The following is a 13,555-nucleotide window of genomic DNA, read 5'->3' as shown; positions in this document are numbered from 1 at the left end:
AGCCTGATTTATTCTTGACAGGTCCCAGTTGTGAGGGTTTGCCAAGACCTGTCAGGGTTCCAAAGGGCGGGACCTTAATCAGCATCTAGTTTCAAGCTGATGAGAAGCCAGACCCTTAGGCAGCAGCTTTTAAAGTATGAAAATATATACAGTCCCACAGGACCACAATTGAAAACCTCGCCAGCCTCCAGACCAGGTGATCTTGAGGTGTCCCCTTGGCAACAGTTGCAAAAATCAGGGCTCCAGACAAGTGCTCAAGCTCCTTTCTGGGAGGTACCTGCAAGCTGTAGCAAGGCCAAGGGAGACAGCAAAGATGGCATCCCCTGGCCTACATTCCCTGAGAACATGCCATGCCCTTCAGAACAGGCTGAAGCTCCAGGATAAGTAAATATGATTTTTCACAGGAAGACTGGGAGTGTGTTTCATTCAGCTATCTATGCCATACCCTGGGGATGGTAGTCTGCCAAGAACTGTCTCTCCAACTGTTTCAGTCCTGTGGGGCCCCAAAAACACAAGCTCCCCTCTGGCCTCTAGAGCCAGGCATTCAAGGCTCTGTGTGGACTGTGTGCACCCACTGGCTTTAGCCGGGCTGCAGGAGAGCAAGGGGGTGGCCTGTGCCCACTGGCTTTCCTGAGGCTGTGGGAGAGCACAGGGATGGAGAACACTAGCAAGGTAGAGGGAGGGCGCAAAAATGGCACCTGCCAGTGCTTGCAAAATAGAGAATGCAAAAACAGAGCCTGCCAGCACTTCCATCCCCAGAGAGAGTCCCAATAAGCCCCTCCCGCTCTGGAGGATGCTTTAAGATTAGCAGATGAATCTCCTCACTTATGGTCTAGGCACTTTTCAAACTGCTGCTTTTGTGCTGGGTCCCAGGGTAAGAGAGTCTGCGTGTGAGCCTTTAAGAGTGAAATCTCAGTTCTCTACAGCCTTTTGGGTCTCCTGGACATAAGCCACATTGGTTTTCAAAGCCAAACATTTTGGGGGCTCATCTCTCGAGTGCAGGTCCCAAGAATTAAGGTGCCTGATGTGGGGCACAAACCCCTTGCTTCTCAGGGAGAAGCTCTGTGTTTGTGAGATCCCTCCTGATTGTGGGTCAGCTGCGCCAGGGGTGGGATTCCTGGTGAGACTGCATGTCTGCCTCTCCTACCTGTCTCTATGTGGCCTTTTTATCCTTTGTGTGGAGAAGCTGTTCAACTAGTTCTTTTTCAGAGGGAATTATTCCATATGTGGCTGTAGATTTGGTGTGTCCATGGGAGGAGGTGGGTTCAGGATCTTCCAACACCATCATCTTGAACCACCTTCTCAAGAAAACCTTGAACAAGGCTTACCTCTGAGAGACAGAAGTGGCTACACAGATACACCAACAACAACAGAAGGGAAAGCCCTGGAACATGAGACTGAGAGAGCTATCCTGGTTTATCCTACTCCTTCACAGGAACCTCTTCCTAAGAATCCTGGGAAATCCAATTCATTTAAACATGAAAAACAAACAAACAGAAGATATGTGAAGTTACCATAATAAAAAAGTTAAACATAAAGCCAAGTCAACTATGGATACAAGGGAAAGAAAATCAGATAGGTATCAAATTTCAATAGCATTTTATGCTAGAAAACAATGGAATCACATTTTTAAGATACTCAAGGGAAAAAAATGTGGGTTGGGGATTTTATATCCAGCCAAAGTATCCTTCAAATGTCAGACCAGAGACAGAAAATTATAAAACTGTAAAACTTTAGAAAATATATCCCCCATGAGCCTGCCTGAGTTATGAAGTAGCAAATGAGTTTCATGTAATCAAGAAAAAAACTGGAGAAGCTTTAACATTAAGAACTGGGGGTGAGGGGCTTCCCTGGTGGTGCAGTGGTTGAGAGTCTGCCTGCCAATGCAGGGGACACGGGTTCGAGCCCTGGTCTGGGAAGATCCCACATGCCGCAGAGCAGCTGGGCCCGTGAGCCACAATTACTGAGCCTGCGCGTCTGGAGCCTGTGCTCCCCAACAGGAGAGGCCGCGATAGTAAGGGGCCCGTGCACCGCGATGAAGAGTGGCCCCCGCTTGCTGCAACTGGAGAAAGCCCTCGCACAGAAACGAAGACCCAACACAGCCGTAAGTGAAAAAATAAATAAATAAAAATTAAAAAAAAAAAAAGAACTGGGGGTGAGAAGCAAATGTATTTAACTGTAGAACTACAACTAAAAGACAGGAATACACAAGAATGAAAAGACAAGCCACAGACTGGGAGAAAATATTTGCAGAAGACATCTGATAAAGGACTGTTAACCAAAATATACAAAGAATTCTTGAAACTCAACAGTAAGAAAACAATCTGATTAAAAAATGTGCAAAAGATCTGAACAGACACCTCACCAAAGATATACAAATGGCAAATAAGCATATGAAAAGACGTTCCATATTACATGTCATCAGGGAAATGCAAACTACAACAACGAGATACCACCATACTCCTATTAGAATGGCCAAAAACCAAAACACTGAGAACAGTATATACTGACAAGGATGGAGAGCAACACGAATTCTCATGCATTGCTGGTAGGAATACAAAATGGTACAGCCACTTTGAAAGACAGCTTGCAATTTTTTACAAAACCAAACATACTCTTACCACACGATCCAGCAATCATACACCTTGGTATTTACCCAAAGGATATGAAAACTTGTATCTACACAAAAGCCTGCACATAGATGTTTACACATTCATAACTGCCAAAACTTGGAAGCAACTAAATATCCTTCAGTAAGTAAATGACTAATTAAACTTTTGTACATCCAAATAACGAACCATTACTCAGCATTAAGTGGAAATGAGCTATCATGCCATGAAAAGACATGGAGGAAAATAAATGCATGACTAAATAAAAGAATTCAATCTGAAAAGGCTACATACTGTATGACTCCAACTACATGACATTCTGAAAAAGGGAAAACTATGGAGATGGTAAAAAGATCAGTGGGTGGCCAGGGACTGAGGGGCAGGGAGGGATGAATAGGTAGAGCATAGAGGATTTTCAGGACAGTGAAACTGTTCCATATGATACTATAATGATAGATACACATTATTATATTTTTGTCAAAATCCACAGAATGTACAACACCAAGAGTGAACCCTAATGTAAACACTAAAGTAAATGGGGGATAATAACATGTCAATATAGGTTCACCAACAGTAACAACTGTACCATTCTGGGGTGAGATGTTGATAGTGGGAGTGGCTATGCATATGTGGGGAAAGGGGATATATAGCCACTCTGTACTTTCCTCTCAATTTCTGCTATGAGCTTAAAATTGCTCTAAAAAAAAGTCTGTTTTTTTAAATGGGGATAAAGTTGAGAAAACAGTTACATAAATGTTATAAGTTTTAGAAACGTAAAAATAACACAGACAAAAAAACAACAACAAAAAAACCCCAACAAAATAGGAGAAAGGTGAAACTAAATTCACTAACTTCTTAAATATAAACTGGGAATAAAGGGATATAACTTGAGGCTCACAAATCAATTAGTATTAACCTAAACATATTTAACACCATAGAGATTAACCTTAAGATAATACCTGTAACTAAAATTAAATGATAGAGGAGAAGGAAAGAAATAGTTACTAGATAATTTTATGGTATTGCTTATAGTAGGGAACAAAGTCAGTACCTAAAGAAAGGCTAAGAGAAATTCTTTGATTAAAGGTAACAACTAGGATGGAAATCAAACCTTCCAAAATACCAAATAGGAAAAAAAGGAAGACTGCACAAAGAAAACAGAGCACAGAGTGAAAAGAATTGTATTCCTAGAGTAGACATTTGAAAGCTATGTGACAGAAACAAGCCCCAATGCAGAATACTTATCAATAAAAACAAATGTGTGTAACTCACTTATTAAAAGAAAATGATTTTCAGATCGGCTAAAAAAGCAAAATCCATCTCTATTCTCTATACAAGAGACACACCTAAAACTAAGTGATTCAGACAGATTAAAAATAAAAGGATGGATAGAAGTGCACTAAAAAATATAATACAAATAAAAACAAAACAGAGACCTCAATATTGATATCAGACTAGGCAGGGCAAAAGTCATTAAAGTAGATAAAGGAAACTTCATAATGCTAAAGACTACAACACAAAATGGAATACTCTCAAATACAAAAGTAGACCTAAATAAATAGAAAGTCATCATAAAGATGCCAATTCTCCCTGAGTTAATTTATAACTCTGTAAATGCATACGTTTAATTCCAGATCCTTCTGAACTCTAAAATTTCACAATGTTATAATTATATATGAAAACTAAGTCAATTCATTCAACATTTCCTACTATGTAGGTACTACAGTAATCCCTCAGGATACAATACCAAGTAAGATACTGTCCCCTTGAGAAGCTTCCAATCCTCAGAGCAATACATATATCATTCACAAAGGCAAATTCTTGAATCATTCCCTACCATTTACCAAAGTAAACCTCACCCTGATACTAAAGACCCTCTACAATATGTGCTCAGTTTCCCTTTTCAGAGTTTATTACCTTTGATCCATACTCTAAAACTAGAGTTAAACTGGTCTGATTCATTCCTGTTTCATTCCCCAATTTGATCTCATCCACCTGGACTGGGCATAAATCTCTGACTCTTTATCTTTATGCTTCTAGGTCTAAATCAATCTACCCATATGAACTCAAATTTGTATTTCATGGGAATACTTTTTAGAATGCCATTTGTACTTTTCATTATCAGTACCTTATACTGTAAAATAGCTATTCGAAATTCACTCCTTCGACAAACATTAATTTCGTGCTAACAATGCATCAGGCATTCATCTAGGTGCTGGCAAGAGAAAAGGAATGAGGCCCAGTCCATGCTTTTCACAAATCCATAGCCTACTGAGGGCAGCAAATCTTTAAACAGATTCACAAGGAAAACTGATAAGGGCTATCGTAGTGATGTGCACATATTAGAAAAAGTAGGAGCCTGCCAAATGTAAAGACTAAAACAGTGTATTCCACAGTGGCTAAAGATGGGGAGGGGTGGATGCCACAGTTAGATAATGTCAGAAAGTTAGGTTTATGGTGAGTCCTGAAAAGCCTTGGCTAAGAAAGTGGAACTTACTACAAAGAAAAGGGGAAATCATCCCAAAGGCAATGGGAAGTCACTGAAGGATTTTAAACAGGACAGTGACAATCAGACTGCAATTCAAAACAGTACCTTGAACAGTGTGGCTAGGTTAAAAAAAAAAGACTGGAGACAGGGAAAACAGTTGATTACTGAAGTATTTCAGGCAAGAGACACAGACTTAAGAGTAGTAGTACTAGAGAAAAGAAATTTGAGGGATATTTCAAACGCAGAAAATCAGGACTCTATGATCAAGTAAATTCCATCAAATTTAAGACTCATTAATTTTAAGATAAACATTTTATACATCAAGAAAGAAAAAATGTTGGCAATGAAACTATGATCTGATGGGTTTTTTTTTTTCCACTTAGAATCTTCATTTTGCACTTTATAGGAAGAACTCTTTTAAACTGATGGAGACACAAATTTTTATCCTATGTCATTCTCTTTTGTACCTTTCTCTTTGTTTTGATGTCCTATCATAGTGAGATCCTTTTAGGACATTTAACCCAGTAATTCAGCACCCAGCTCACATAATTCAACTGATTTAGTAACAACATGTACGGCTACAGGCAAGTTAGCACGCAAGCAGGCAATGACAACTCTTATGACTGCTGCCTAGCTGGGAGCAATTTTAAAACTCATACTGATTTCAGAGATGTTAAAATGAGGGACAACGTACAACTAAGGATCAATGAAACATCACCACGCATACATGTCTTTTCTCCCCAACTAGCACCTTAAGAGTAGGGTAAAGTCTAATTTATTTTTCCCTCTACAGGGCCTAATACAAGCTGTGAGAACTTTGGTTACTCAAGAAATGTTTGTTCATAAAAGAACACAGTAAATGTTTATAAGCATCCTTGGTCACAGTTAGTAGGGCCATGCTAAACATGGATCTGTAAGAGTATGTGTTTTGAATGACTTTCTCTGGCTGCAAGCTATTCCACTGGATTTTATTTTCTAAGTCATTTTCATTCTCTTTTAAGGAAGAATAATTAAAAGTTGAAAGTAACACCTTATATCAGTAGGTCTCACACTTTAGTGAATATAAGAATCAATAGGGTGCTGTACACCAGAAACTAACACAACATTGTAAATCAATTATACTTCAATTAAAAAACAAAAAGGAGGGCTTCCCTGGTGGCACAGTGGTTAAGAATCCACCTGCCAATGCAGGAGACACGGGTTCGAGCCCTGGTCTGGGAAGATCCCACATGCCGTGGAGCAACTAAGCCCGTGTGGCACAACTACTGAGTCTGCGTTCTAGAGTCCGCGAGCCACCACTACAGAGCCTGCGTGCCACAACTACTAAAGCCTGTGCACCTAGAGCCCATGCTCTGCAACAAGAGAAGCCACCACAATGGGAGGTCCGCACACCGCAACGAAGAGTAGCCCCTGCTCACCGCAACTAGAGAAAGCCCGCTAGCAGCAACAAAGACCCAACACAGCCAAAAATAAATAAATAAAATAAATAAATTTATATATATAAAAAAAAGAATCAATAGCGTAGTTTATTGAAAATGCATATCCTCAAGCCTCAATACAATAATTTTGTTTCAACAGAAGCTGGCGTAGACTCCGGGAATCTACATTTTAAAAGTGATGTACTAAAACCCAACTTCTGTCTCAGGATTCCACCAAAAGTTGTTCTTCAGCAATGACCTGTAGAAGGCCAAACAAGTGAAGGACTACATCACTACCCCTGGCATCCCTGCACCTGAAAATCAATAACCACATGGTTGCTCCCCCTACACAGAGTATGGATTTGTTGCTGGTAAGTGGTTACTCCACCAAGGCTACATTTCCCAGCCCATCACACATTTAAGTGTCAGCATGAAACTGGTTCACGCCAATGGAATGTAAGTAAAAGTTATGTGTATCACTTCTAAGTCAAAGCTTTTTAGAAGCAGGTGTGCTTTCTCCAAGTTTTCTTTTCCCTTCACTTCACTGGTTAGATACGATAAGAAAACTCTAAAAGATTACAAAGATCCAAGACAGAAGAAACATAGATCCCCAAATTATTTCACAAAGAACTGCCTGTGAACTATGAACATTTGCTTTAAAGTGTTAAATGAATAAAAATGAACTTCTATTAAGTCACTAAAATTTAGGGGTACCTTACAAGAAGCTAACACATCCCTAACTAATATATTATGCATGTGTGTCTACTTACACAACAGTGTAACTGCATACACATGTATATATTCATTTAATCAACAGAATGTGTTGAGAAGCCATTATGTGCTCAAGACATAATCATGAGCAAAAACACATGTAATCCTTATCTTCATGAAGCTCAAAATTATTGAAGTGTATGTTTAAGTGTAGACTTCTGTGTTGGGGTTAACTGGGATGGGGCAGAGCAAACAATACAAATAAAGAAATAGAACTTTCACTCTCAATCAAGATAGAGTACCAGGGATATTTACCACGCTGCCTGACAGAACTAAAAAAAAAGGGAAAAAAATTGTGAAATGATTTTTAAGACATTGGACATCAGGCAAAAAAGACAGTGATCCTCCAGAAACGGGAAACAATAAAGTGAGGCCTATGATTTGTTCCAGCATTTCACCTGAAGAGATAAAAGCATTATTAGACAAGGATTAAATGTTATTAAACTGTATTTCATATGTTCAAGAAGCTAGAAGACAGACTAAACATGTTAAACAAAACAAATGAAATACTTAAAAGACCCAATCAAACTTTCAGGGATGAAGACTAACATGTCTGTGATAAAAAATACATTGTATAGAATTAACATATTAGATACTACAGGGGGAAAAAAGAAGAGTAGTGACATTGAAGACACAGCAACAGAAATTATACACAATGAAACACAGAAAGAAAAAAGATTTAAAAAATAAATGAATAGAGCATCAGTGAGCTGTGGGACAACTTTAAGCAGTTTACTGTACACATAATAGGAGTCCTGAAGGAGAGGAGAGATAGGGGAGGTAAGTAAATGTTTTTGAAGAAATAATGGCCCAAATTTCCCAATTTCTATGAAAACAAACAACCCACAAATTCAAGAAACTCCACAAATTCCCAGTTCAAGAAACGCGAAGAGAACCGCACCAAGGCATACCATAATCAAATAGCTTACAGCCAGTGATAAAGAGGAATATCACATCACATGCAGAAAAACAAAGGTAAGGATAACAGCTGACTTCTCGTGAGAGACAGTGCAAGCTAGAAGACACTAGAGCAACATCTTTAAAGTACTAAAAGAAAAAAACTATCAACCTAAAATTCTTTACCCCGTGAAACTATATTTCAAAAGCAAAGGTGAAAAAAAATACCTTTTAAAATATACAACAGCTGAAAATAATTTATCAGCAGCACACACATAACAAATATGTTAAAGGAAGTCCTCCAAGCAGAAGGAAAATGGTATCAGATGGAAATCTGGATCCACATGAAGGAATGAAGAGCACTGGAAATAGTAACTATATGGGTAAATATGAGGATTCTTATATTTAAATCCCTTTAAAAAATAACCAGCTGTTTAATGAAAAAATAAATGTATTGTGGAATTTAAATAAAACATATAAAGAAGTAAAATTATGGCAATCACAGCACAAAAACTGAAAGGGGAAAACGAAAGTACAGTTGAGCCCTGAACAACATGGGTTTGAACTGCATGTGTCCACTTATATGTGGATTTTTAAAAATAAATACATACTGCAGTAGCACACAATCCATGGTTGGCTGAATCCACGGATACAGAACCACATAAAGTCATATGCAGATTTTCAATTGCACAGGGGTCAGTGCCCCTAACCCCACTTTGTCCAAGGGTCAACTGCATACTTTTGTAAAGTTCTTATACTGTATGTGAGATAGTATAATATTATCAGAACGTAGAGAGTGATAAGTTAAAGTTGTATACTACAAACCCTAAAGCAATCACTAAATTAGCAAAACGAAGATATACAGCCAATAAGCCAAAGGAGGTAAGATGAAATCACAAAAACATATGGAATTAATCCAAAAGAAGGCATAAAAGGAGAAAAAAGGGAAAAAGAAATAGAAGAGACAAACAGAAAACAAATAGTAAGATGGCAGATTTAAACCAAACTGTATCACATTAAATGTAAATAGTCTAACATAAACACACCAATTAAAAGGCAGAGATTATCAGAAAGGATAAAAAAGCAAGATCTAATAATATGCTGCCTTCAAGAAAGCCCACTTTAAATAGGGAGACAAAAATAGGTTAAGAGAAAAAGGATGGAAAAATGGTAACTTTCTGGCCGCTCTTAAAAGAATAATCAGAATAAACAGAATGACTACTGACATAATTTTGATTCATGAGTTGCCATTAATTCAGGAAGTATTTTCATATCCAACAGTCCTTTTCAAGTCTTGAGCTCTAAGTAAGTATTAATACTATCTTATACTCTTCATAATAAAATTCACCATATGCATGTGTTCACACATCATTATCATTTCAATTACCTCGACAGTACTTCTAAATACAACAAACTAAAAATTTCAAAAATAACTCCAAACTTGAGCTAAGAAATTAGCAATATATTCTGACCAATCAGTAACCACAATGTATTCCCAAAGATGGATATATATGTTCAATAGTTTACCTGTATATAAATTGTTATTTCACTTAATACTCTGTATTAAGATGAGAGTCTGAGCCAAATGACAGATGCCAAATATAGCCATATCTCACCACACCCCCTACCTTTGGGAAAAGATTAAGAAGGCTATTGATTTTTCTTTCTGATAAATATACATTCAACCAAAAATGTTTTAGCATATCTTCATGGATGTTTAATTAGCCATTCATTGAAGCATTATAAAGAGACATATATGCCAGGCATCGTCCTGTATTATTCTAGGCACTGGGGATACAAAAATCAATGTTATGCTCTTGAGAGAAAAGTCTGGTGGGGAGAAGATGGGAATATATGTTTGTAAAATGTCATAATATGCTGGAAATCATGTCATAGAATGTTTTCCCTATTGCCTCAATTTTCTAAATGTGCACTGGTCCATTTCACCTGAGTTGTGAAATTTATATACATAGAGTTGTTCGTATTATTCCTTTATTATACTTTCCATGTCTGCAGGGTCTGTAGTGATACCCTCTGTTTCATTCCTGCTATTGATAATGTGTCTTCTGTTCTTTTTTATCAGTCTTATTAGAGGTTTGTCAATTCTACTGATCTTTTTAAAGAACCAGCACTTTGTTTCATTCATTTTCTCTGGTTTTTCTGTTGTCAATTTCATTGATTTCTGTTCTTTACTATTTCCTTCCTTCTGCTTGCTCTTGGTTTTATTTTGCTGTTCTTCTTCTAGTTTCTTTAAGTGGGAGACTAGATTGTTGATTTGAAACTTTTCCTTTTTTCTAATGTATGAATACTTAGTGCTACAAATTTCCCTTTAAAATTTAATTACAGACGCAGAAAAAGAATGAGATATAGTCACAAATTTGGGAATAAATAGAAATTTAAAAGACGACCAAGTGAGAAACAGAACAAATTACTAGGAGACGAAAATTCTCCAAGGTAAGGTACAGAAAATATTCAAACCCAGCTGAATGGCAAGGCACTACTACTAAAACAGTTCCTCAAAACATAATGACTTGGACTGAATGGCTTCAAGCAAATAATCACAAAGTCAATCACATACAGAGAGGAAAAAACCGACACATGGAACATAACTCACCAAATCTGCATTACAGATAATGCAAGACAGGGAACAGGCAATGTAGGGGGGGCACAAAAAGAACTTAAGAATCTCTTTTTTCTAGTTTGTACTCTAAGATGAGCTTCTTTACTACTCAATTTCACAGATTCCTAAATGCTGCCCAACAGGAGCTAAGACTGTGCATATGCAAAAGATAAGTGTAGAACTGTAATGATTTCACTTGAGTTGCCCCCCCATGGATAAATATTAATTTTGAATATAACATATGGAAGGATAAAATATCTTTTTGCTTACCCTCTGAGCTTTTGCAAGTTCTTCTTTTAATCTTTCATAGCCCTTTTCTCTAACTTCCAAAACAGATGGGCTTCGTAAGCGGGACAGACTATCAGTACTCAACCCAAAAATATCATCACTGCCATCACAAGCCTCTGTTATGGTAGCACCCTGTAAAAACTCCCTCTCTGCATTACAGTTGTCCTTTCTTGTAGTTAATTTAGTTAACCCAGCTGTGATTCCAGAGGTAGAACAAGGTGCTGGGTCTGTAACATGGATGCTGTAAAGGAGAGTTAAAAAAACATCAGCATGTGCTTAAATATAACTGGCATAAACACACGTCTATAACTGCATTATCCAATCTGTTCACCACTATATCTAATTAATAGCATGTCCTGAGCCAAAGCAACCACATTTCAAGTCCTTCATAGCCACATAGGTCTAATGGCTATCATATTAAACAGCACAGAAACAGAACATTTTCATCATCCCAGAAAGTTCTATTGGATAGTACTACTCTAGAACAGGGGTCTGCAAACTAAATGCAGGATAAATCCAGCCTGCCACCTGTTTTTTAAGGCCTACAAGCCAAGAATGATTTTTACATTTTCAATGGTTGAAAAAAAACAATAATATTTTGTGGCACAAGAAAATTATATAAAATTCAAAATTCAGTGTCTATATATAAAGCCTTATTGGAGCTTATTCATTTACATACTGTCTACGGCTGCTTTCACACTTTAACAGCAGAGTCCAACAGTTACAACAGAGACTGTGTAGCCCACAAAGCCTAAAATATTTACTATTTGGCCCTTTACATAAAAAGTTTGTGACCCCTGGTCTTGAGGATTAACATGTATTGCTCTTCATGAACCACCTTATATTATTCAAATTTTCTAAAACAATAAAACTTAAAATAAGTTAACCAAGCAAACTTCGTTTGTTTAATACAATACTCTAAAACAAGCATTTTGATGATCTCCTACCTGACACTAGATATTTCTGCACAATTTAAACGTCTGGGGGATGAATACACAGGTTGTGTAGGAAGGTCGGAAACATCTAAGGCATTAGCCTGGATAGGGGCGGAGCATAAAGCTGAAGGATGTGGCCGGTAGATGACACTTGGTGAGGTAGTCTGCTCTTGAGTTCCCGGTTCATACACACCAAGAAGGTCTGGAGAAGTAGGTGAAGCAAGGTTTACTTCATGGAAGCCTTCCAAGGGGTCATTAGCCATAGCAAATGCCTCATCATAGGATAACCTATGTTAAAACAAAAAGCAGGAAATTATTTTGAGATAGTGACATTTAAAATTAAATTAAGATGTATATTTATAAAATGTGTTTAACAGTCCATTATAAACTATAAACTTACAATGAAAAGAGACAGCAAAGGAAAGAAACTACAATCATTTAAAATTTATTAAGTGATCTCAGACTATAAACACTACAAAAGGCAAACAATCTGATTCAGAATAAACTTGAAAGTGATGGCTAACACTGTTACAATGATTAATTAATAAATATTTAACAATGAGGAATGAATAAAAATTTGCTTGGTATTTTTAACTTTGCTATCATATGTGACTTTGGTTAGAATAAGGAGAAGAGGCAGTAAAGATAGAGACACATGTGCTTATTAGTTCAACTAACTGTTCTGTTCTGCCTCATACTGGCTCTGACTTCGGATGAGTCAGTGTATTTTTCTTTTATTCTGAAATAATTTCAAATTTACATAAGAGTTACAGAGCTCCTCTATATATTTCACCCAGATTATGAAACTGTTAACATTTTCAAACCATTTGAGAATAGGTTTTAAGCATGATGCCCATTACCCCTTAATATCTCAGTGTATATATCCTAAGTAAACCATCACCAAAATCAGGATGTTAACACTGATCACTATTACCATCTAAACAACTGACCCCAATCAAAGTTCACTGATTATCCTAATAACGTTCTGGATAGGCCCAAGATCCAATCCAGGATAATGCATTACATTTCTCTAAGCCTTAAATTTCTCCTCTAATGGGATGAGAATGGGAATAATAATATTCCCTCCCTTCTCCAGGTTGCTGTGAGGATTAAGGCAGACAATCCACATAAAGTATTTAGTAGTGTACTATGTAACTGGCACAGAGTACAAATAAACATCTGTTATCAGTCAGCTGTTAATAATAACACGTATGCTTCAGTTTCTCCATCAGTAAAAAATATTTCATGCAACTACACAATTATATAAAAAATGTACATGAAAACTAAAAAGTATACCACTCAAGTTTTTCACTTGAAAAATATAAAGAAATCTTATAAACCTTTACTGATTTCCCACTGTCTACAGAATAAATTCCAAACTTGTTATCCAGAAAATCAAGGTCTTCTACGATCTGTATCCAATCTCTCTTCCCAATTTTTTTCTTTCCTACAATAGTACTTTGATAATCGTGACTAATACTTTCCCAGAACTTCGAAAAATTCCCAAACACAAGTACCAATAGACCATA

At 37.1% G+C, this 13,555-nt stretch overlaps 1 protein-coding gene across 4 annotated transcripts in view; it reads right to left on the bottom strand.

The window, feature by feature from the left end:
- The window catches only part of RAB3IP (RAB3A interacting protein), a 63,346-nt gene that overhangs the window by 24,149 nt on the left and 25,642 nt on the right, over window positions 1-13,555 (bottom strand). For all 4 annotated transcript variants that reach the window (XM_059936478.1, XM_059936479.1, XM_059936480.1 and 1 more), the window contains exons 2-3: window positions 12,039-12,314; window positions 11,074-11,332 (exon numbers count right to left, since the gene is read on the bottom strand). In XM_059936478.1, coding sequence (XP_059792461.1) covers window positions 11,074-11,332; window positions 12,039-12,314 — 535 coding nt within the window. The remainder of the gene's footprint in view (window positions 1-11,073; window positions 11,333-12,038; window positions 12,315-13,555) is intronic.

Source organism: Balaenoptera ricei, chromosome 10, assembly GCF_028023285.1.
Source record: "Balaenoptera ricei isolate mBalRic1 chromosome 10, mBalRic1.hap2, whole genome shotgun sequence".
Lineage (NCBI taxonomy): Eukaryota > Metazoa > Chordata > Mammalia > Artiodactyla > Balaenopteridae > Balaenoptera > Balaenoptera ricei.
This window is presented reverse-complemented; position numbering and strand designations above follow the sequence as displayed.